The 26,264-nt window shown below is 36.7% G+C and overlaps 1 protein-coding gene and 1 pseudogene across 9 annotated transcripts in view; one reads left to right on the top strand and one right to left on the bottom strand.

The window, feature by feature from the left end:
* PHF3 (PHD finger protein 3) overlaps positions 1–26,264 on the top strand; it is an 85,046-nt gene that overhangs the window by 13,131 nt on the left and 45,651 nt on the right. For 4 of the 8 annotated variants that reach the window (XM_079780070.1, XM_079780069.1, XM_079780067.1 and 1 more), the window contains exon 2: positions 1,448–1,716. The exons of 2 other annotated variants lie outside the window; for them this stretch is intronic. In XM_079780070.1, coding sequence (XP_079636196.1) covers positions 1,473–1,716 — 244 coding nt within the window. In that variant the 5' untranslated portion in view covers positions 1,448–1,472. Of the gene's footprint in view, positions 1–1,447; positions 1,717–26,264 lie in introns of those variants that run through there. 2 more of the 8 variants (XM_079780068.1, XM_079780073.1) reach the window with 2 other exon arrangements.
* LOC307105580 (small ribosomal subunit protein eS12-like) lies at positions 4,191–13,508 on the bottom strand (annotated as a pseudogene). The gene has a single exon. The product of its transcript is annotated as a small ribosomal subunit protein eS12-like (transcript).

The following is a 26,264-nucleotide window of genomic DNA, read 5'->3' as shown; positions in this document are numbered from 1 at the left end:
AGACATTTAAATTATTTAAATGCATTTTTGTTCTTAAAACAGTCTATTATTCTGATTGGAAATAAATTAATTAAATATAGGTAAACTGTTTAGCAGCAATTTACCTAGTAAATTGTAGAATATCTTTGAACTTCCTCTCTTCTCATTTTTTTTTTTTTTAATCCTCACCGGAGGATATTTTCCCATTAATTTTTATTTTATTTTATAATTTTTATTTTCCCATTGATTTTTAGAGAGAGTGGAAGGAAAAGAGGGGGAGGGAGGGAGGGAAGGAGGGAGGGAGGGAGAGAGAGAGAGACAGACAGACAGACAGAGACACATCGATTGGTTGCCTCCTGCCCAGGACCTAACCTAGGTACGTGCCCTTGCCCTTGACCGGAATCGAACCCGGGACCCTTCAGTCTGCGGGCCAACACTATCCACTGAGCCAAACCAGCCAGGGTCCCCCTCATTTTTATAGGGAAAATAATTCAAGGACAGTTTGAGGAAGTTTTGGTAGATTTGGGGCTAATCTAAAAACCCTTGGAATTTTGCTTAATTAGTAGAATTTTCTAGCTAACTGAACATTACTAGATTTTTGTTGACTCCCTTGCCCCCTAAAGTACATCACTTCAGTTTTCTCTGTAACCAATATTGAAAATAATTCAGCTTTTTATAATTGAGGCTCCTCTAGACTATAAATGACTTTTACTGAGTGATACCTAGTATGGTACACTTCAAATAGGAGACTAGCTTGATATGTGTATGGGCTTCACATAATTCACTCAAGTAAATTTAAGTCTCTGATATGTTGTTGTCTTGTCATTTATCTCATTGTATCTTAAAAGGGTTCCCCCCCCTCAGTTTGTGTATGTGCACATCTGTTCCTGAATGTGTGTAGTTTTTTTAGTTTTGATTTGTTGGATTTAGTTTAATAGTGTCTTTCTACCCTCCCCACTAAAAATCTTTTTCTCTCTATATTATTGTTCTTTAAATGCTTTGTAAATAAAACAAGGCTATTTTACAGTTTTAATATGTATGGGACAATAAATTATTTGACTTTAGCTCTTTTATATGGACTTTCTATAAAACCAATGTCTGATTCTTAATTTATGGAAAGATTATGGTTGAAAACATATGATTTTTATGGTTTAAGCCTTGTAGTTCTTTCAAATGTGTGAAATTAATGGAGTATATACATAGTGGTTTTTTTTCCTTTTCTAAGAGTGAGTAAACATTTAATAGGGTTTCTGGTACAATGATATTCTACATGCATGATGAAGAAACATTTAGTAACAATTTGTTCTACATCTCCAAATGTATATTGGAAACTTTGAGGATTTTTTTTTTTTTTAACAATTCAATACTAAGTGTGTTCTTAGATTCAGAACTATTAAAATAATTTGGTTTTAGGTGATTATCAATTGGTAGCTTTATTTCTTATGGTATTTTTTTTGTCTTTCTATAGGGTTGAAAGACACACAGAAGTCTTCATGGATATAGTTGATACATTTAATCATTTAATTCCTACTGAACACTTAGATGATGCCCTATTTCTAGGATCCAACCTGGAGAATGAAGTCTGTGAGGATTTTAGTACAAGTCAAAATGTCTTAGAGGACTCGCTGAAGAACATGCTCAGCGATAAGGATCCTATGCTAGGATCTGCAAGTAACCAGTTCTGTTTGCCTGTTTTGGATAGCAATGATCCCAATTTCCAGATGCCTTGTTCAACAGGTAATTCTTAACCTTTTTTTTTTTTTTTTTTTTTAGTCTGCAATTTAAAATAAAAAGAATTTTTAGCAGCATTTTTTTTCCTTTTTCTTTTTTTGATGAGGGCAGTGAATTTAGGGTTCTTTCCTTTGAATTTAGGTATTCTAGGCATCAGAATTAGAATTTAAACTAAATTTCCTTCGAAGGCGTGTGGAGCTATTTTCGAGGATATTATGGATATAGATAGGGCAACCATATAATTTATCATCCTAAGTGGGACACTGAGAATTATAGGGGATGCTGCTAATAATTACATCATCACAACAGGTGTAATTAGGACTTTGCCTAGCAAATTGGGACATCACCCTAGGCTTGCTGGAGTCAAGGGGAATAGCTGAATTGACCTTTCTTGTTGCCCTTTCCAGCCTTTCAAGTTAAATATTGTGTGCTCCTATCAGATCTTTTGGTATTTTTACAAGTACCCCAGAACCAGAGAAAGAACTCTAGACCTGTGCTATCTAACATAGTAACTACTAGCCACATTTAACTATTAATCACTTGAAATGAATCTGTTCTTAATTGAGATGTGCTGTTAAATGCATACCATATTTTAAAAACAATATAAAAAAAAGAATGTAAAATATTTCATCAAAAAAATTTTCAATGTTGATTACATGTTTAGATGATACTTTGAATATTTTTTTGTTAAATAAGATTTTAAAATTCAGTTCACCTTTATTTATATTTTTTTAAAGTACTTTTATTGATTTCAGAGAGGAAGGGAGAGGGGGAGAGAGAGAGAGATAGAGACATCAATGACGAGAGAAAACCATTGTTTGGCTGCCTCCTGCATGCCCCGCACTGGGGATCGAACCCCCAACCCGGGGCATGTGCCCCTGACTGGAATCGAACCCGGGACCCTTCAGTCTGCAGGCTGATGCTCTATCCACTGAGCCAAACCAGGTAGGGCTCATTTCATCTTTAAAAAACATATTTTTAATAATAACTTCTGAAATATATGTATTTTTTATTTCAGAGAGAAAGGGAGAAGGATGAGATAGAAACATCAATGATGAGAGAGAATCATTGATTGGCTGCCTCCTGCACATCCCCCACTGGTGATCAAGCCCACAATCTGGCATGTGGGACAAACCATGACCTGGTTCATAGGTCAACGCTCAACTACTGAGCCATGCCAGCGGGCTCACCTTACTTTAAAATTTTATTTTTGTTTTTAAAGTGGTTAGTTGAAAATTTAAAATTAAATATGTGGCTTATATTACAGTTCTGTTGGACAGCACTGCTCTAGGATTTCATATGTAGTTGAAGTCAATGAAAGAAAGATTGAGGAAAATAACTCTGTAGGGCTAAACTAATTCTTAATTAGAAATTATTTTGGAGATATATTTATATGTGGAAAAATATGTAGATTTTCTTATATAATACAAAGAAAATATTACAACAAACTTTGGTGCAATTAACCTATCCTGTAAGCTAGAATTAGATAAGGAAAATCAGCTTTAAATGGAGAAGTTAGACTTTCCCTTCACTGTTCCCTAGAGTAGTTCAGAGGTTTAGGTTGTGTTGGTCTATTTTTCAGTGACGCTAGAGTTCCTCTGCATTACAGTTTTTCAATTTTTTTTTCATTTTCTTTTAACTTTTTCTACTTAATATAATAATACTTAAAAGTTTTGGATTAGGTGGCCTGCTATTCATTCATAAATTTATCAGATAACTCTGCCTAAAGACCTCGACATTTTGGCTAACTAGAAATCTTTTCATTCTAACTACTGTATCTTTTGAATTGCTTGTTAATAATGTATCTCTGAATTATATACATTGTTTGTGTTATTGCATAGGCTTACATTGTTTTTGTGTATTCTAAATGTTTTAAAGCTGTAAAAATTTTGTTTTATGTATATGCATTGTTCAAGTTTTTTACTTTGGTTCCTGTGTCAGTACAGTATATTGAATTATCTTTATTGTCAAGCACTTTTGACAATGTTTGTTTGTATATACAAAATTTCACAGTTTAGTCCAAATTCAGTAAAAACATTTATTGAATACTTAAGTGCTTGTTACTGGGAATGCAGTTACCTATAAGGACGTTATATTAGGCCTGGAATTGGCAAGTATAACATCCTCTTAGACTTCTTTACTTAAGAATTCCAGCCCTTTAGTAATATTGGTATTCCTACATGCAACCCCTTTTTTCCCCCTTTTTCTTCAGTTTTGGTGAATATTTCTTTTGCTAATAGAATACTTTGAGCATCTTTATTCACATATTTAAACTTTTTCCAAGGTATGATTATTATTTGTTACTTTATTATTTTGTAAACTTTAACTTCTTATTTAAGAATTTTAAGTAAAATTATTTAAATATTTTATTTTAAATTTGTTTGCTACAATTATTTATTTTGGTTCTGAAGCAGAACTGTTTGTATAATATATGTATAGTACGTGTTTTTAAGATATACAAGGGAATATGTGGGGGGAAACTTCAGATAAAGCTTTTCTGTCTAGAATTATTTAGATTTCATTGTGCCATCAGGCAGGGGATTTATCTTGATTGCTTCAAAATTTGTGTTCATTGGGATATTTGGTTCAGTAAAAGGCTTATATATTTTCTAATGATAGCAAAGTGGTAGAATACATGAAAAAGTTTTAAATTCTGTTTTGAAATAATTTTAGATTTAAGAGCATTGCAAAGAAGAAATTTCATTGTAAATTATTTACTGAAAACCCAATGTGGTCAACTTGTACAATTTTCAGATAGTCAGAAACTACTTCAATTTTTGCTGTATGACATAGTTCTTACACAGATGTTTGTTCCTGGATCTATAGGTTTTTACTAATTGTCTTAACTGAAGCTTATCAGGGAAATGACCCTATCAGTATTCCTCAGGCCAATGAAAGCTATAGATTATGGTTATTTGGTAACATTTGGTTTTGGTAGTGCTAAACTATTATATCTTGTTCTCTACTGTGCTGAACCAGGTTGGTTTGCTATAATTGTTAAAGATCAATATTTTGGTTAACATAGTTGAGTGGCTTGCATTATATTTAAGCTGTCTCCAAAAAATTATACAAGGAGCTTTAAAGTTTAAAAAATAAGAAAGAAAAAGGGAAGGTTATGTCTAGTGTTCTGTCATATGCACAAAAGTTAGGATAATAATTGTTAAAGAAACTCTCTAAAGCAGCGGCCAATCGGTGGTCTGAAAGGTTGGCAACCGCTGACTTAAGGAAACCTTTGGAGCAGCGGTCACCAGCTCGTGGTCCATGAGATCTGAAAGGTTGGCGACCGCTGCAGTATTTCTTTAACTACAGTGTTTGCATATGGTTTTATTGAATTTATTGGAGTGACACTGGTTAACCAAATTATACAGGTTTCAGGTGCACAATTCCACAACACATCATCGGTACATTGTATTGTGTGCTCATCACTCCAAGTCATGTCTCCTTCCATCACCATTTATCCCCTCATACCTCCTATCACCACATGGTTACATATGGTTTTTTTTTAAGATTTGCCCAGTAATATATTTTTTTAAAAACTCCAAGTGAGGAAAATCATTACGTGTGGGAGAAATATTTGATCTTGATAATCAAATCAATTATTGGTGTTTTTAAAAAAATCCTGGTATCCTTAAAATGAAAATTAGATTTTTCCAAGTATTATGTTCAAGATACCAAATATATTGTTTATATATACCACTTGAGGAACGTATTCAAAGTCATTATAATGGTATTTGAAAACCTGGCATTATAGTGTCATGAAGAAATGTTTATCTCATTTTATAAACAAATGTGTTTTCTTTTTACATAAATAGCTATGATTCATAAATGTGGAACAAGTCTTGCATTTATGATCCATTTCTTTATATATTGAAAATAAATGTCCAGTAGCTATAATTTGATTTGTTACATTAAGACCAGGAAGACAAACACACTGTATATCAGGGGTCCTCAAACTTTTTAAACAGAGGGCCAGTTCACTGTATCTCAGACCGCTGGAGGGCCGGACTATAGTTTAAAAAAAACTATGAATAAATTCCTATGCACACTGAACATATCTTATTTTGAAGTAAAAAAACCAAAACGGCAAAAACACCCGCATGTGGCCCGCGGGCCGTAGTTTGAGGACGCCTGCTGTAGATATAAGGATATTCAGAGCAGCCTTTCATTTAAAAGTACTTGTAGGTACTGCATCCTTCAGTGAAAACCAAGATGTCTTTTCCAAGCTACATCATGGCTTGCAAAGTTATCATTCACTAAATTAAAAAATAATAGCCCTTTTGTAGCATGGATTTTTAGAGATTAAATACATCAAAAAGTCATGTAATTCTTACAGTATCTTGAATATTTGTTAAATGTTGACTCATTGTGTATTTAAATGTAAAGGAAACTTTGTGCTAGCATGCATATGAATGGTTGTTTTCCTATCGTGAATGACATTGGTGATATATGACATCAGGCAGTTATTTAATAAGGATTTTAGCATGTGCTGCTTCCTTCCAAGCAAAGCACTGTAATAACATGTTACAAGTTTCTCAGTAGTAGTGTGATTTGGTCCCTTTATTAGCATCAGATTTTGTTTTAAAAAAATATTTTTATTGATTTTATAGAGGAAGGAAGAGGGGGAGAGAGAGAGAAACATCACTGATGAGAAAGAATCATCGATCGGCTACCTTCTGCAGGCTCCCTAGTGGGGATTGAGCCAGCAACCTGGGCATGTGCCCTGACTGGGAATTGAACCGTGACCTCCTGGTTCATAGGTTTGACACTGAACCATTGAGCCACACTGGCTGGGCTGGCACACAAATTTTTAATCTTTAATCATCTGTAGTTTGGGCTTTATCATCAGAGGCAGGTTTCATCTGTAATATTGGAAAAATTATATTGTACTTGTTCTGGAGAAATGATTAGTATCCTTAGTGTATCACTGAGATTTGTTTAAAAGGTGTTTACAAGTTTTTATGGCTTCTTCTCTTGGACAGTATTTCCAGACAGTACATTGAACTAACCACAGTGGGCCTCTGGTCCAAAAAATTCATGTTTTCAGAATTATTATTATTCTTATTTGTACTTTATTTGTGGGTGGTAGCAAATTTTTTATACAAATTAATTACACATATGGATCTAACTGCACATTATTTTGAGTGGTAGTATCTGTCATTTAAAATTTTTTTTAACTTCTGGGCTTCAGTGAACCTCTTATGCCATTGTTCTTATTTTTGAGAATTGCATTTGAACAAGAAAATACAAATTTAATATATGTAAAGTAGTCATGCAAATGAGATGAAAATATACTAGTATTGGTTAAGACAGTGTATACTCTTAATTGAATGTTAGAGAAGAGAACTGATTAGACTTTTAAGAACATGCATAACCTCTAAGAATAAAAATTTATTTCAGTAAGGTTGATGATTAATATTAAATAATCATTTTGAGTTATACTTAAAGGGATTTTGGTGAAAGTGGAGTATGTTTAGAAGAGAGCAAATAGAGAAGAGAGGCAAACACCTTGTAGAATTAGAAATATAACCTAGTGGAAATGAGAAAATGCTGGAAAGTGGAAAGGGTAGGACTTACTAGCAGCCAGAGATGTTGAAAGTTTATTATATTGGCAAGAGGATTTTACCTTTTTTATGGATAACAGGAAAGAGCTAGATTCAATATGTAGCAGTTAGGGGGAGACAAAGTTTGACTGAGTAAAAGAAACTTGTGATTCACCCGAATAGAATAATAGGTTCCCTGTGGGAATATGGGATTTACTCTTTTGCTGGATATGACCCTCCAGCCTGGGATGTTTCATTGGGAATTAGGTATCAGATCCACATACCTCAGTTCACAGGTGGTGTGTTGCTTTTTTTTTTTTTTTTTAATAAAAGCCAAGTTTATTTGTTCATTTCTTGCATTTGAAGTACTCCTCGATGACATCCTTTGCCTGAGACTCTTTGCCATAGTCCTTAACCACCACACAACTGCAGCCAACCACTTTACGGGGTTTTCCCTCTCTGTCGATTTTACAGAGGCCTACCCATTCCCCCAGTTTCTTGTTGTGGTCAACCTTAATAAGTTGATTTGGTGTTCAGCACAAAGAGCCTCCACCAACTTGACGTACATAGGCTCATCACAGTTGGATGCAAGTACACAAAGGTGGGCTTGGCGCTTGTTTAAGGCTTTGGCAGCTTCGCGAATTCCGCGCGCGAGGCCATCGTGGATGAGGGCGGTCTTCACCTCTTGCAAAGCAGTATTAACGTCCATTACACCTCCAGCAGCAATGCCTTCCTCGGCCATGGCGGTGGTTTATGGGTAGAGCCGAATCTTGAACGCATCCAAGCCTCCGCCTCCGCGCAACTCCGCAGCGGCAGGGAAAGAGCTGTGTTGCTTTTTTTTTTGTTATGCTTTTTTTAAAAACAAATTTAAGACAAGATCCTCCACCAGCAAGAAAATGACAGCTTGTTTATTGAAAAACACAAGGATAGGAAAAATGTTGGGCCAGGTAGTAGAACCAGAAGTTAAGATAGTAGAATACTTGCTGCAGGTGGGACACAGTTTTGGCTTTCAGATTTCTAGCAGTAATTGTGTGAGAGGACAACATTCCACAGTGAAACATTAGTGTCCTTGAAGTAAAAACAAAATCAGTGCCCAGGAAAAGGAAAACTATTTCTGACACTAAAACCATAAAGAAATTTCATGTACAGTTTTATCATGATGTGTGATATAATAAAGAAAAATCCTTAATTAACATGCTAGGTGTACCGGTTAATAATAGAGGATTTTGTAATAAAAGAAAACACGATAGCCGAAACCGGTTTGGCTCAGTGGATAGAGCGTCGGCCTGCGGACTCAAGGGTCCCAGGTTCGATTCCGGTCAAGGGCATGTACCTTGGTTGTGGGCACATCCCCAGTAGGGGGTGTGCAAGAGGCAACTGATCGATGTTTCTCATCGATGTTTCTAACAATCTATCCCTCTTCCTCTCTGTAAAAAAAAAAAAAAAGAAAACACGATAATTTCAAGAGAAACATCAAAAGTGCTTTATTCAAAGTAATGTCCATCGCTAGCTACACATTTCCCTCATGTTTTAGGTAATTTGTGGATACCGTCCCAATAGAACTTTTCTTATTTTGAGGCAAACCATTCAGAGACCTAATTTTCCAATTCTTAGTATGTTTTGAAATGCTGCTCAGAAAGTGTGTGTGCCATCGATCAGAACAAGTGGTAATCTGAAGGAGCAAGGTCTGGTGAATACAGCGGGTGGGTTAATATTTCCCAGGCAAGATCTTTTAATGTGTCTTCAACTGGTTTTGAAGTGTGTGATGGTGTGTCATCATGAAGCAAAATTACTTTGCCATGTCTTCTGGCCCATTCTGGTCATTTCACGATCAAAGTGTGGTTCATATTGATTATTTGTTGTCGGTAGCGATCATTATTAATGTTTTCACCTGGTTTTAGAAGCTCATAATACACCACACCTTCCTGATCCCACCAAATGCAGAGCATTGTCTTCTTTCCAAAGCGATTTGGCCTTGCAGTTGATGTTTATGGTTGACCTGGATCAACTCATGATTTTGTGCATTTGGGATTCTCAAAGTAAATCCACTTTTCATCGCCAGTCACAATTTGATGCAAAAAAGACTTACTTTCGTGCCGTTGAAGCAACATTTTACTGATGACTTTTTGGTTTTCCATTTGTCTTTCATTCAGTTGCTGTGGCACCCATTTTTCTTCCTTTAAAATCTTTCCCATTGCTTGTAAACGATCGGAAATTGTTTGCTGAGCAACGTTTAATCTTTCTGCAAGTTGTTTTTGAGTTTGATACGCATCTTCATCCAATAATGATTGTAACTGTTGGTCTTCAAACTTTTTCGGTTGACCTGGATGTTCTTTGTCTTTCACATCAAAATCATCACTTTTAAAGCATTTAAACCAGTGTTCACAAGTATCTTGAGATGGAGCATGTTCACCATAAGCTTCCTGAAGTATTCAGCAGCACTTTTCTTCAAAAATAAAGTAATGAATTAAAACTTTCCGCAAATGTTCTTTTTTTGGCATGAAATTTGACATTTTTAAGCGTAAAAATATCTATGATGTTAACACCTTCAGCAAATTTGACATATGAAGTTTTGAAGCTTGTATCAATACAACAAAATAGCATATCAAATCGCCTATGTATCAACATATATGTAACTCCATCTATTGAAAAAAATCCACATTATTAACTGGTACACCTAGTATTTACCTGTAGCCAGACTCTATGATTAGCATGAGGGCACCTTACTAGTTGAATGCACAACTGTACTAGGTACCAATCAGAGAACATGTGAATTTGCCCCCTAAGGTGAGTGGACAGCGGCATGGGATAGTTTAAGAGAGTGAACAGTAATTTAGTATATATATAGATATTTTTATTCAGAATTATGTCTGAAACTTGATCATACTTTTATTTTTTAGATCCTCATCTGAGGATTTGTTTTAATTTTTAGAGAGAGGAAAAGAGTGAGGGAGAGAGAAAACCTCGATGTGAGAGAGAAACATTGATCAGTTGCCTCCCATATGAGCACCAACTGGGGATGGAACTTGCAACTTAGGTCCTGACTAGGAATCAAACCTGGAACGGGTTTAATTGTGTATTGGACAACGCTCCAATCAATGGAGCCACTGGCCAAGGCATATTGTGGTTATTTTAGTTTTTAATTTTCTTAAATAGGAGAAACGATACATTCGATAAATATTATAAGATTACTTTGAAAAACTAGTGCCAGTGTTCGGCACACTCATTAGTCAGCAGAGCCAAATATCAACAATTCAATGATTGAAATTTCTTTTGAGAGTCAAATTTTTTAAACTTCTTCTAACACCACTTCAAAATAGACTCGCCCAGGCCGTGGTATTTTGTGGAAGAGCCACACTCAAGGGGCCAAAAGAGCCGCATGTGGCTCACGAGCTGCAGTTTGCCGACCACAGAACTATTCTAAAACAAGATTGCTGACCCTGGCCTGGTAGCTCAGTTGCTTAGAGCATTGTCCCGATATACCAAGGTTGCAGACTTGATTCCCAGTCAGGGAACATACAAGAATCAGCCAGTGAATGCACAAATAAGTGGAACGTAGCTCAGTTGCTTAGAGCATTGTCCCGATATACCAAGGTTGCAGACTTGATTCCCAGTCAGGGAACATACAAGAATCAGCCAGTGAATGCACAAATAAGTGGAACAACAAACCAATGTTTCTCTTTCTCCCTCACTAAAAAATAACATAAAATTTAAAAACAAGGTTGTTATTTGGTTATTGAACTACCACCACCTGATAATGATGTATTCTAATTACCTGTGTTTTGACTAGAAAGGCAAAGGTTCTCCCCGCCCCCCCAAACAAACAAACTATAATCTGATCATTTTATAGCTGTCATTGGTCAGGAAACACTTTTATTATTTATAAATGTAAAATTCATACAATATTGCTCACAACATTTTGTAGAAAATATATGTTAGGTATTAAAGACATCTTAAATTTTATTGAATTATAGTTAAGAAATAGCTATGAGTCATTTCTGAAGATATGTAAGTTTGAAATTTCTCATTAGGAAGGTTAGGAATGGTCATATTTTCAAATTAGCTTTCACATGCTTTTTAAAACCTGTAACTTTGTTGTTTTAGAAGAATAATAGAATGAGCCTGACCACTGAGTCATGGTTTTGTACAGAAGTATGAAAGAGAATTGTTTTTAAACCTCTTATTTTGGGACATTTTGAAGTGTGTAATATGCTTGTGTGTCCTGGAACATTTTGAAGTGTGTAATATGCTTTTTGTTGACCATTTTACAGTTTATTTTCTGAGTTCTATCACCTGTCTACCTCTTCCTTTTTCCCAGCTGAATTCCTTTCAGCTTCATTCTTTATCTGAAAACAAGGTTTTTCCTTTCAGAATTAATTGCTTACTCTATCAGTATACCTTGTCTATGATCTCAGGTCAGCATTTAAGCAAGAAGCTTATCATACTAATATATACCCAATTTAAACTTGACTGATAGCTCTTTAACAGTTCCAGAACTATTTGTATTATTAAAAGAGGATGTTTTCTAATGCAAATGATTGTGCAATTATTGGATGTTCATACATTTTAATAATTGTGAAGTAAAAAAGTTTTATGGCCTGGCCAGCGTGACTCAGTGGTTGAGCATCAACTTAACCCTTTGCACTCGCTTTTTTCTCAATTCCTTTATTCTACTCGGGATTTAATTTTTTAAATACCCTAGATTTTACAAAGTGCGGCAGTAGAATAAAAAACTGGAGTTTCTTTTCATACAAACTTATTTATTTGGATTTTTTTATATTTCAAATTATTGATACATTCAGAGTATAAAAAGAGCTGCTACCGATGCTAACCGTGTCGAGTCACACTCAACATCCAAGTGCAAATTAAGAACCAGGAGGTCCATGGTTCGATTCCTGGTCAGGGCACATGCCTGGGTTGCAGGCTTGGTCCCCAGTTGGGGGGCGTGTAGGAGGCAGCCAATCTATGATTCTCTCTCATCATTGATGTTTCTATCTCTCCCTTTCCCTTCCTCTCTGAAATCAATAAAAAATATTTAAAAAATTTATGGTACGGTATGTGGATAATTGGTAGTCTTTGCGTGGAAAGGCTGAATGAACTATGACTTTGTAATTTGAAAGGCTAGGATTCTTAATTTGGTAATTATTTAATGTGGTACCAACTTGATCAAATGTACTTGTTTTTCATAATAGAATATTTCATACTAGATGTGCAAAAGTTGATATTTAACTTATTTAATCTTTAAAGTAGTGAATTATTCTACTTTAAAATTCAAAAATAATTTTGGTGTAAAGAAAATCAAAGATCCTTGAGCAAATGCTTCCTTGACCTTGGTTTTGATCTTCTTTTCCTTTGTCTCATTAACCCATACTTTTTACTCTTGTTTTTTTCCCCCAGCTAGTAAGAAAAATGCATAATAAAATCTCGAAGCCCTTTACTTTGTTGAGGATGTTGATTAAAAAGGAATTCTGATAAAGGAGAGCTGCATCTGTGATTCTTCTTATGGGATCTCTAGGATGAGGCTAGCTGACTTTTAGTGGGCCGAAGAGAAATTAATTAGCTTGTTAATAGGACCCTAGACCTTTCATGTCTAACAGGTGTACTTGCCTTCCACCCAGAGTTGAATTTTATAATTCCTTGTTGTTTGTCGATTCCTGTTGTTACAGAAAATTAGGAAAATTAAGTTAACTGTATTTTCCTAAACCAGATCTAGGTATCTTCAGCATTTAGGCTGACTCCAGAAATGCTTTCTCTATTCCAGGCTCTTTTCCTAGTTGGTTGCTGTCATGGATTGTAATTCTCTGGGTCATCTTTGGCCTAGGATTAGGTTCAGCTTTGAGTGCCAGAAAACTCCAAATAACAGTGATATAAAGAAATAAATTTATTTTGTCATGTATTAACTCAAAAAAGTAATTGAGAGCTGGTATGGAGCTCCACAGTGTCAGGGACTTAAGCTCCTCTACCTGCACTAACATGTACGATCCTGATTTCCAGGCTTACTGCATAGTTTGACATGGCTCCTCCAGCTGTCAAGTTGGGATTCTAGTTAATAAAAGAGAAAAGGGGAAGGGGAAGGTATGCTCCTTTTTCTACCATCATATCCTGAAAGTTGCATGTACCATTTTATCTTACATTCAGTTGGCCATAACTTGTGGCTACATCTAGTAATAAGGTAGATTGCATAGTGTAGTCTTTATTTTGGGTGACCACGTAAATAACAGGAATTCTATTAAATGAGGTAGGATGGCTGAATGGATATTGGGCAACAGCTAACCATCTCAAGCATAGCTTCTGTAGTTTACTCTGGGGAGGTTAGGTTAAGATCAGGACCTTTTACTTGGTAAGCTGACCCCAGCTCACAGATCATCCTGAGAGGTTTGAATACTGGTTTTATTTTCATTGCTGTTTCTGCTTCACTTGTCAAAAACTTCTATGCTCCATATCTATTTTTTACTCCTAGCTAATGGAACTTGCTTGAGTCTCCGTTTGTAAATTCGGATCTCTGTTTATCGATCATGGTCAGTTGCTCATATTAAAAATGTTGAAGGGCCCTGGCCAGTGTGGCTCAGTTGGTGTTGAGTGTCATCCTGTGCACCAAAAGGTCGCTGGTTCAATTCCTGGTCAGGGCATAGGTTCAATGTGGGGATGGGGTGGTAGTGTATGCGTGGGAGGCAGCTGATAGATGATAGATGTTTCTCTGTTATACTGATGTTTCTCTCCTCCCTCTTTAAAAATCAATAAAAACATTTAAAAAAATTTTAGAGGGAGATAAGATTCTTGTATTGTTCACCTTGAAGGGGTAGGTGTCAAAATCACTAATTGTGTACTTGAGGCTTCATTTCATTAAGTATATTTATCAGACCTTTTTGAGTGCTTATCAGTACTTTAATTTTTAAAAATACTTGTCCTATTGTGCTAATATGTTACTGTCCAATGTAACATACAATAGATACTTAAAAATGATTAACTATAGAAAAGATTAAAATGATTATCTATAGATAACATAAGTGGTATTTACACTGTAAGAATTAACTAAAATTTACAATTGTATAAGAACTTTTTTTGGAGTGCAGTATGATTGGATATACTTATTTATTTTACTTTTTTAAATGCTTTTTATTTTTTAAAGACTAGTAGGTTTTCTCAATGCATATGTTAAGAATTGACAAATTAGTTTACTTGTTTACTTTTGTAGACACGTTTGTGTAATTAAAATTAAGTATATATTAAAAGCTTAATTTCACAGAAAAGTTTTCTATGTATATTACTGTAACTTTAAATTTATACTGACTAGGTCTAGTAAATGGGTGCATTCACCAATCACTGTGAGTTAAACACATGTACACCGCTGGTGTATGGCTTAGCATATGGAACATTGGCCAGTATGCATTAAAACTGCTGTAGAAACTCACCCCACCCCACAACAGAACCAGTTACTGTGCGCAATGCAGTGTGATTACATGCTAATCATTCAGCAAACGTTGTTTACATTGGTGATTCTTGAATTTAAATATGTAGACTGTAGTTGTAGATATGTAATATTATGTCAGGAAATTACTACAGTGTTTTTCCAACTTATGACCTATTCACTAAAATTGGTTAAACATAACAGTGAATTAATTACAAAAACATAACCTGTTTACTTATAAGCAAATATTGGTTAAAGTCATTTAAAAATTGCTAATTTTCACATGACATATAGACTGGAAATTTTGTCCATTAAATCTGAAGTCCATTAAATCGAGTTTTGCAAAATCGAGGGTTTATGGTACTTAACTTTTTTTTGAAAATTTCATCTTGTCATTCTGATACAATCTTTTATATACATCTGGTTCTAAGTTGAATTTGATTTTAATGACTGTTGTGGATGAAAAAGATAAACCCAGGAAAGATACATGTATTCAAATAGAAAAAGTATACTAAGTTCTACTAACAAGTCACAAGCTTATTTTTTGTTTTTGTTTCATCGAGTATACAAAGTCTGTTATTTGCAGCTACATTGGAACATATCTGCCCCCTTCAGTGTGTCTTGTTCTTTTACACCAATAGGAAGTCTATGTTTTAAAATATTTACCATTTGAGCTCAAAATTCTCTGAATCTTTTTTTAATATCAAGAAAAATGATTTTAAATATGTTACATGCAATAAACACCAATTATTCAAGAAAAATGCTCTTACATATAATTACATGCAATAAACATGAGTATTTCAACAAAAACAATTTTAAATATAATGTTATATGCAGTAGACACCAATTATTCAAGAAAAATGATCTTACATATAATATTACATGCATTAGACATTAATATTTCAAGAATAAAAGGATTTTAAGTATAATAATATCAAAATTGTACTAACATAGTATGATAGCACAAAAGTTGTAGGAGATATTAAAAATCTGCAAATAACAGGATTACTTCTATTATAGATTATTTCCCCCCGCCTCTGGCTCTATTTTTGTTCATCAGTTTATATTATTCATTATATTCCACAAATGAGTGAGATCATTTGATATTTATCTTTCTCCGACTTGCTTATTTCGCTTAGCATGATGCTATTAAAGTCTATTTTGTTGGATATGAGTATTGCTACTCCAGCTTTTATTTTATTTTCCATTTGCATGGAAAAATTTTTTTCCATCCTTTCACTTTCATCCTGTGTGTGTCTTTTGTTTTGAGGTGGGTCTCTTGTAGACAGCATATAGTTGGATCATGTTTTTGTATCCATTTAGCTACCCTACACCTTTTGATTGAAGCATTTAATCCACTTACATTTAGGGTTATTATTGAAAGGTACTTATTTATAGCCATTTTAATTCTGTATGGCTAGGTTTCTCTCTCTGTTTCTTCTCATCATTCCCTTATAGCAGTGGTCGGCAAACCGCGGCTCGCGAGCCACATGTGGCTCTTTGGCCCCTTAAGTATGGCTCGGCGTTAGAACCACTTCTTCAAAACAGACTTGCCCAGGCCAAAAACTGACTTCTGCGAATGGGCCACAAAGTTTCAATCGCACTGTACGTGCACGCCCGCACATGGTATTTTGTGGAAGAGCCACACTCAAGGGGCCAAAGAGCCGCATGTGGCTCGAGAGCCGCGGTTTGCCGACCACTGCCTTACAGCAATCCCTTTAGCATTTCTTGTAATGCTGGCGATGAACTCCTTTAGCCTTTTTTTTTTTTTTTTTTGTCTGGGAAGCTCTTTATTTGACTTGTCTATTTTGAATGATAGCCTTGTTGGATATAGTAATCTTGGTCTCAGATCCTTGTTTTCCATTACCTTGAGTACTTCATGCCATTCCCTTCTGGCCTGTAGAGTTTCTGATGAGAAAGCAGGTGTCAGCCTTATGGGAACTCCTTTGTAGGTAACAGTTTTCTTTTGCTGCCTTTAAGATTCTCTCTTTGCCTTTAATTTTTGGCATTTTAATTATGATGTGTCTGGGTGTGGGTCTGTTTGGGTTCTTTTGTTTGGGGTTCTCTGTGCCTCCTGAATTTGTGTGACTTTCCTTTACCAGGTTAGGGAAGTTTTCTACCATTATTTCTTCAAACACCTTCTCTATTCCTTTCTCCCTTTCTGCCTCTTTTGCACACCTACTATTTTAATATTGTTATGTTTCACATTGTCCCACAGCTCCCTTAAGCTGTCCTCCTGTTTATTAATTGTTATTTTCTTTTTGGTTCTCTAATTGAGTGATATTTTCAACTCTTGTCTTCTCATTCCTTGATCCTCAGCTTCCCCTAATCTGCTGTGTATTCCTTACAATGAGTTCTTTATTTGTGTTATGTCATTCTTTCTCTCAGACTGTTCTGTTTTCATAGTTACTATATCTTTTCATACTGTTGAGCATTTTGAACATCATTACTCTGAGCCTAGTTTCAGGTAAATTTCTTATCTCTGCTTCATTTATCTCTTCTGGAGAATTCACTAGTTCTTTCATTTGGGGGTTGTTTCTTTGTTTCCTCATTTTGGTTGTCTGTTTGGGGTTGTGACTGTTTTAGGTAGATCCTCTACACTTCTCAATCTCTAGTGCAGGACAGTGTTAATGGCTGTTTCTGTCTAATTGGATCAGGCAAAGACTCAAAGCCTCCAGAGACCTCTGTCTATAGACTTTCCCGACTTGAATAGCCCCAGGCAATCGTCCTCAGGTGTGGCGAGAGTTTTTTCAACAGATGGGGCAGTTGCTTTTGCCTGGAGGTTAATTGTTACTTTTAATCTCTTAAATGGCCTCAGGGCAAGGTGTTTTCCAGTAGGGTGTGTCGACTGTCTTCCCCCCGGCAAGGCAAATGTCTGTGTGGGAAAGATGTCCTCTGCTGTGTGAGGGAATGACTCAGCCCAGGAAACTTGGGGTGTCTGCCTTCTGAACTCTATCCCCTGAGACCTCAGTCCTGGTTTCTGCTCTCACAGCTCCAATCCACTTCACCCTCCCTCTGCCAGAGCACAAGGTGGGTGGCTCCACAGGGAATTTTTATGCATTGGCCCTTTAAGAGGGTGCCTGAACTTTCAGCTGCCACTACCTGGCAGGCAACACCCCACTGCTTTTCACAGCCAGATGTTATGTGGGTACCTTCCTTAGTTTGGTGCTCCCTACTGGGGAGCCCAGCTTCGGGATTAGATCCCAGAGTTCTCTGTGGCTCCCCCCCATAGCTCAGATATCTCTCCAGGACTTAAGTTGCTGTCTGTGGGTGTCCGGCCAGCCCTTTCATGCCTCCACCCCTCTTAACAGTCTCTGTGCGGTCTCCACCTTCGGTCTTTGGGTATTAGGGTTCTCTCCTGTGAGTTTTCCATTGATTATTCAGGAAGCCTTTCCCTATTTCAGTTGTAATTCCATCTTGTTCCTGGGAGCATGTCCTTGTAGCATCCTCCTACTCTGCCTTCCATTTATCCACTGATTCTTTTTATTTGGGAAAAATTTAAGTGTCCAGTAAGAGTTTTTATAGGTGCCACATTACATTTTTAGTCACAAACCACAGAATGATAGAAATAGTTCTAAGCATCAGTTTTCTTAGCCCAAATTATTTTTAGAAAAGAAGTAATTTTCTTACTCATTACTAAACTGTCAACTTTATCTTGAAAGGACAGATTAGGGTGCTGCTTTTTTTTTTTTTTTTCCTTTTTAAAATATTTTTATTGATTTCAGAGAGGAAGGGAGAGGGAGAGCAGTAGAAACATCAATGATGAGAATCATTGATCAGCTGCCTCCTGTATACTCTTCCCCCCCCCCCCCCCCCCACTGGGGATCGATCCCACAACCTGGGCATGTACCCTTGACTGGGAATCAAACTGACGACCTGGTTCATAGGTCGATGCTCAGCCACTAAGCCATGCCTGCCAGGCTTGTGTGCATTCCTTTAGTTATGTACACCTATTTGGAAGAACACCTAGTGAGTGTACTTCAAGTTTAATGAAAGCTTGCTATGTAAGGATGTCTGTTGAAATGGTAAATACTTTATTTAGTGGTAATACTCCCCCTCGCATCCCGCTCCCAAGATTGTGTAGCTTTATTTTTACACTAGAGGCCCAGTGCACAAAATTCATGCACTGGCGGGGGGTGGCGGGGGATTGTCCCTCAGCCTGGCCTCCGCCCCCTCGCAGTCTGGGACCCCTTGCCGGCAGTTGGACATCCCTCTCGCAATCCGGGATCCCTCGCTCCTTACTGCCTGCCTACTCGTTCCTTACCACTTGGCTCGTTGCTCCTTAGCACTGCCGCAGAGGCGGGAGAGGCTCCTGCCACCGCCGAAGCACTCGCCAGCTATGAGCCTGATTTCTGGCTGAGCGGTGCCTCCCTGTGGGAGTGCACTGACCACCTGGGGGCAGCTCCTCCATTGAGCGTCTGCCCCCTGGTGGTCAGTGCACATCATTGCGACTGGTCGTTATGGTCATTCTGCCATAACGGTTGCTTGGGGTTTTATTATATAGATGTGAATTTTAAAGAAAATGATATTGTTGCAAGTATTTCACATGTCCCCTTATAGCCTCCCTGGGTCCCCACCCTAAACCTTCACCACCCATTGTCTGTGTCAGTGGGGTATGCATATCTGTATACAAGTTCTTTGGTTGATCTCATCCCACCCACCCACCCACCCCTGCCTTCCTTCTGAGATTCGACTGTTCCATGCTTCTGTATCTCTGGATCTATTTTATTCACCAGATTATGTTGTTCATTAGATTCCACATATGAGTGAGATCATGTGATACTTGTCTTTCTCTGACTGGCTTATTTCACTTAGCATAATACTCTCCAGGTCCCTGCTTGCTGTTCCAAAGGGTAAGAAATCCTTCTTTTTTTCTGCTGTATAATATTCCATGGTGTAAATGTACCACAACTTTTTTATCTACTCATCTTCTGAATGGCACTTGGGCTGTTTCCAGATCTTAGCTATAGTAAATTGTGCTGCTATGAACATAGAGGTGCATACATTTTTTTTTTCTGATTGGTGTTTCAGGTTTCTTAGGATATATTCCTAGAAGTGGGATCACTGGGTCAAATGGCAGTCCCATACTTAATTTTTTGAGGAAATGCCATACTGTTTTCCATAATGGCTGCACCAGTCTGCATTCCCACCAGTATACTAGGGTTCCCTTTTCTCCACATCCTTGCCAGGACTTGCCCATTTGTTGATTTGTTGATGGTAGCTATTCTGACAGGTGTGAAATGATACCTCATTGTCATTTTAATTTGCATCTCTATGATGATCATGACTTTGAGCATTTTTTCATCTCTCTCTTGCCATCTCTATGTCCACTTTGGAGAAGTGTCTATTTAGGTCCTTTGCCCATTTTTTAATTGGTTTGGTTTATCCTTTTAAGTTGTATGAGTTCCTTATATATTTTGGATATTAACCCTTTATCAGATGTATCATTGCCAACTATGTTCTCCCATACAGTGGGCCCCCTTTTCATTTTGTTGATGGTTTCTTTTGCTGTACAGAAGCTTTTTATTTTGATGCAGTCCCATTTGTTACTTTTCTCCTTAGTTTACTTTGCCCTAGCCTAGGAGATGTATCTGCAAACATATTGCTATAAGAGATGTGTGCGAGTTTGTTGCCTGTAGTTTCTTCTAGGATTTTTATGGTTTCACATCTTACATTAAGTCTTTTATCCATTTTGAGTTTATTTTTATGTATGGTGTAAATTGGTGGTCTAGTCTTTTGATTTTGCATGTACTTGTCCAATTTTCCTAACACCATTTACTGAAGAGACTGTCTTGACTCCATTATATGTTCTTGCCTCCTTTTTCAAATGTTAATTGAGTGTAATGGCTTGGGCCAATTTCTGGGGTCTCTGTCCTGTTCCATTAATCTATATGCCTGTTCTTGTGCCAGTACCAGGCTGTTTTGATCACAGTGGCTTTATAGTATAACTTCATATCTGATATTGTGATCCCTCCAACTTAGTTCTTTCTCAAGATTGCTATGGCACCTGTTCGGTATGGCTCAGTGGTTGAGCATCAGTCTATGAACCAGGAGGTCGCTGTTTGATTCCTGGTTAGGGCACATGCCTGGGTTTCAGGCTCGATCCCCCAGAGTGGGGCGTGCAAAAGTCAGCCGATCAATGTTCTCTCATCATTGATCTCTCTCTCTCTGTCTCTTCCTTCCTCTCTGAAATCAGTAAAAATATATATTAATGATTATTACTGGGTTAAGGTGGCAACAGCCAAAACGTTTCTTCCCAATACTTGAGATAACAAATATTCTGTAGGGGTATATAACTTTGGCAACATGAAAATCTTTAGTTCCTCTTTAGCCTTTCCTCTAATGGTTTTATGCATTCATTGATAATCAGTTGTAGCAAAGTGATGATTTTTTAATTCTATCTTTTCTTTTACATTTATTTGTTGGGATTCTTCTGGTAAAGAAAAAATTTCCCTCATTATCTGGTTACTCTGTACTGCAGTGCCTACTAAAGAGGCAGATTAAAGTTAGAGAATTGAGGTTTCATTACCATTTTACAAAGTAAGGAGTTGGTGAAATGATCACATCTAATGCCAGAGGTGGCAAATTATTATTATTTTTTGGCTCTTTCTGATTTTTTTTTTAGGTTGCTGTATAGGTTCATGGATTTTATATTATTTTTTAATGAGAGAGGGAAAGAGAGATAGAAACATCAACGATGACAGAGAATCATTGATCAGCCTCCTGCACGCCCCTACTGGGGATCGAACCCGCAACCTGGGCATGTGCATTGAACTCAGGACCTTTCAGTCCGCAGGCCGTTGCTCTATTCACTGAGCCAAACTGGGTAGGGTGGGTTCATGGATTTTAAAAATACATTAAGTCCTCACTTAACATCATTGATAGGTTTTGTGCCTTTAAGAGAAAGGATGTATAAGGAAACCAATTTTACTATAGGCTGATTAATATATAAACAAGAGTTAAGTTCTTAATGTTTTATAATGAAATGATGAACTTTATTCAAAGACTTTCTGTGAAATGTCTTTGGACTTAGTAGTGTATCTTTCTTTTTTCTTTTTTTATCTTTCTTTTAAAAAAATATTTTTGTTGACTTCAGGAAAGGAGGGAGAGGGAGAGAGAGATGGAAACATCAATGTGAGAAAGAACCATTGATTGGCGCGGCCTCCTACACGCTCCTCACTGGGGATTGAGTCCGCAACCCAGGCCTGTGCCCCAACCAGGAGTCGAGCCATTACCTCCTAGTTCACAGGTCAATATGCTCAACCACTGAGCCATGCCAGCTAGGCAGTAGTGTATCTTTCTTAAACATCTAGTATATTCATCCATCTACTTGAGAGGCTAGGAAACAGATTATTAAAAATATGTGAAACAAAATAAGGGATTAGTCTTGGCCAATCTTGTGCAGTGGTTACAGCGTCGGCTTGGGGACCCAAGGGTCACAGGTTCAATTCCCAGTCAAGGGCATGTATCTCGATTGCCCAGTTGGGGCGAGTGTGGGAGGCAACCGATCAATGTATCTAACGATGTTTCTCTCTTTTCTTGTCTCCTTTTCCCTCCCTTTCACTCTCTAAAAATCAATGGAAAAAATACCCTCAGGTGAGGACTTAAAAAAAAAGCTGGTAGATGCTTATGAAGGTGTACATAACAAAAATAAGCCTTATTTTTCTCTGCTATTTACTTCATTTTTCTTATGAAGGGCTCGAATTAGAATCTTGGCTGAAATAAGCCTGTTAAGAGATCACCTAGTCCAAAATGCTCATAAGAGCCAACAGAGACTTATTGAAGATAAAGTATTTATTGACTTCTCAACCTACATTGTGGAATGGAATGAGATACTTTACTGTATATAAATACAGTTGCTTCAAGACTAAATACATATAGTATCAGTTCATTTCTTGTCATTAAATTAGGATCCTTACCTAGGGATATTTAAGTTTATGAGGTATGTTTAGGTTTATTAGAATTCTTTTTCTTGTGTTCCAAGTTCTAATAATTCTCATACATGTTCTAAATTTATTGCAGAGTTGACACTTTTTTATATCAAGCTTATATATATATTTTAAATTACCTTTATTGAGGTATAATTGACATGTAAAATTGTAAGATATTTAAAGTGTACATTATGATGATTTGGTTTACATATGCATTGTAAAAGGATTCCCCATTTAGTTAGTTAATAACCATTACCTAACATATTTATCTTATTTTGTAAGTGTGAGAACATTTAAGTTCTATTCTCCTAGTCATCTCAAATGTACGATACAGTGGTTATCAACAGTAGTCACCCTGTTTTACGTTAAATTCTCAGACTTTACTTACTCTATTTTCTCCCCCCACCCCCACTCCCTGCAATCACTTTTTTTAGCCTTCGTTTGATTTTTTTTTTTAAAGATTCCACTTGAAAGTGATACCATGCAGTATTTGTCTTTTCTGTCTGCCTTATCTCACTTAGCATAATGCCCTCAAGGTTCATCCCTGTTATCCCAAGTGGCAGGATTTCTTTTCTTTTTTTCTTTTTCCAAATGGCAGGATTTCTTTTCTCATGGCTAAATAATATACTAGTGTGTGTGTGTATGTATACCATATCTTTATTCCTAGGTGTGAGAGTGCTAGATTATGTGGCAGTTCTAGTTTTAAATATTTTTAGGAACTTCATATTGTTTTTAATAGTGGCTGCATTAGTTTACATATCGCCAATAGCACAAGTGGTTCCCTTTTCTACACATCCTCACTAACACTTAACTTTTATCTTTTTGGTGATAGTCATTCTAACAGGGTGTGAGGTGCTACCGAATTGTGGTTTTGATTTGCATTTTCCTGATAATCAGTGATGTTGAGCACCTTTTCTTGTATCTCTTGTTCATTTGCATGTCTTTAGAGGAATGTCTATTCTGTTCATCGGCCTATTACAAATTTTTTTTGTTTGCTGTTGACTTGTATGAGTTCTTTATACATTTTGTATATTAATCACTTATCAGAAACATGATTTGCAAATATTTTCTCCTGTTGCATAGGTTGTCTTTTTGTTTTGTTGATGGTTCCATTGCTGTGTAGAAGCCTTTTGATTTGATGTAGTTCCATTTGTTTATTTTTGCTTTTATTGCCTTTGCTTTTGGTGTCAAATGCAAAAATTTATTGCCAAACAGTGATGGCAAGTAGCTTAATTCTTGTCTTTCCTTCTTTTGCATTGATTTTATTGGTATGGTGTAAGATAAGGGGTCCAGTTTTCAGTATTGCATCTGGCTTCCAGTTTTCCTAGCATCATTTCTTGAAGAGGCTGTCCTTTCTTCATTTTATATTCTTGGTTTCTTTGTCATAAATTAATTGACCATATATGCATGGGTTTATTTCTGGACTCTGTTCTATTCCATTGATCTTATGTGTCTGTTTTTATGCCAATACCATACTATTGTGATTATTATAACTTTGTAATATAGTTGGAAATCAGGAAGTGTGCTGCCTCCAGCTTTGTTATTTTTTTCTCAGGATTGCTTTGCTTTTTTGGGGGGGTCTTTTTATAGTTTTATATAAATATTAGAATTTTTTATTGATATTTTTGAGAGAGGAAAGGGGGAGGGAGGATGGGAGAGAGGGAGAGAGAGAAAGAGAGAGAAACATTGATTTGTTGTTCCACTTATTTATTCACTCATTGGCTGAATTTTGCATGTGCCTTGACCAGGGATCTAATCTGCAACCTTTGCATACCAGGAGGAAGCTCCAACCACTGACCTACTTGGCCAGGGATGTTTTTTCTAGTTCTGTGGAAAATGCCATTGCTTTGGGTAGTATGGACTTTAAAAATTTTTTTTATATTTATTAATTTTAGAGAGAGAGAGAAAGAGAAACATCAGTTTGTTGTTCCACTTATTTATGCATTCATTGTTGCATCTTGTATGTGCCCTGACTGTGGGGATCGAATCTGTAACCTTGGCATATTGGACCAATGCTCTAGCCAATTGAACTATCAGCCAGGGCACATTTTATTTTTTTTTAAATCCTCACCTGAGGATATGTTTTTCTTGATTTTGAAAGAGAGAAACATCAATATGAGAGAGAAGCAGAGATCATTTGCCTCTCGTACACACCCTGACTAGGGATTGAACCCACAACTTTTTGGTGTATAGGATGATGCTCCAATCAATTGAGCCACCAGTACAGAATGGTAGTATGGACATTTTAACAATATAATTCTTCTAATCCATGAACATGGATATCTTTCCTTTTTCTTGTATGTGTGTCTTCAGTTTCTTTCATTGTTTTTAGTGTACAGATCTTTCACCTCCTTGGTATTGTTAATGGGAGGTTATGTCTTTAATCTGTTTTAATATACTTGATCAAAGTTTTTTTAGAGAGAGATTTTATCAGTTGTAGCCCTAGGGAGTCCTTGGTTGCTATGCACATACCCTGAAAAATGGTGTCTTTCTGAGTGAGGAGCTTTTTTGTTGTTTGATGTTGGGATGCTTCCTTCTAATCTCTGTTTTCTAAACTATCGAATTCTTACTCTGCGTTCTGCAAGGAGTTAATCAACACTACTGTGATGGGAGTAGAAGGTAACTTCTTGCTTGGAGTGAAGTTTAATGTGGAGGTTCTAATCTCTTGAGATAGAACTTGGGAACCATGACATTTTTGTATATATTCATGCATTTTTTAAAAATTTGAGTTGTTTTTAACACCGGGTACTGTATGTTTCAGCTGCTCTTCTAGGCATTAGGGATATCTCAGAAAGTAAAATGACAAATTCCTGCCCTCATAGAATTTCTGTTCTGTTTAATATTGTGTATCCCATTAAAATCTTTTCCTGTGCTGGTACGGATTAGGGATGTTATCTTCTAAGAACTTTTTCTTGAGCCTTGTCTCTGGTTTTTCTCTTTTATTTGAGTAAAATTGAACACAATGTTATAAAACAAAGTGCCTGGTTGAGATCTGATTTTTTGATATATGAGACCAATAAATAATAAGATCCATATTATAAGAGTAGGGTTGCATTTTTAAAAACTGATTTCTTTTTACGGTAACATTCTTATTAAATAGCATTTCCAGGTATCAGCAATTTGGCTCATGGTTCCACAATTGTGAGGTATAATGATTTGTTTTGGCAAAAAAGTAGTTGGTACTGTTAGTTCATTTAACAAATATCCCTATTGTGTGCCAGACTCTTTCCATTGCTGGGAGGATACAGTGGTGTTTGAGACAATGTCCTCATGGAGCTTAAGTAAAGTGTAAGATGATACAAAATGTGTGGTTGTTTGATTGGCAGTGGGAGGTCATGCTTTATTTGATTTGGGCTGGTTAGGGCAGGCCTCTCTGTGTAAGTGACCTTAAGAGTAGCAGCATCCTTAGAGATAAGTAATGGCCAGCCTTTTGAAGATCCTGGGTCAGTGCCCCAGCTGCCTTGACTCAGTGGTTGGAGCATCGGTCTCCGGACTAAAGGATCCCAGGTTCGATTCCGGTCAAGGGCACGTACCTTGGTTGCAGGCTTGATCCCTGGCCTTGGTCAGGGTGCATGTGGGAGGCAACCAATCGATGCATCTCTCTCACATTGATGTTTCTCTCTCTTTGTCTCTCCCCCTCCTTCCTATTCTCTCTAAAAATCAATGGAAAAATAT

Source organism: Cnephaeus nilssonii, assembly GCF_951640355.1.
Source record: "Cnephaeus nilssonii genome assembly, chromosome: 9".
NCBI classification, from domain to species: Eukaryota; Metazoa; Chordata; class Mammalia; order Chiroptera; family Vespertilionidae; genus Cnephaeus; species Cnephaeus nilssonii.
The sequence above is the reverse complement of the archived record's forward strand: the minus strand, read 5'-3'. Positions and strand labels throughout refer to the sequence as shown.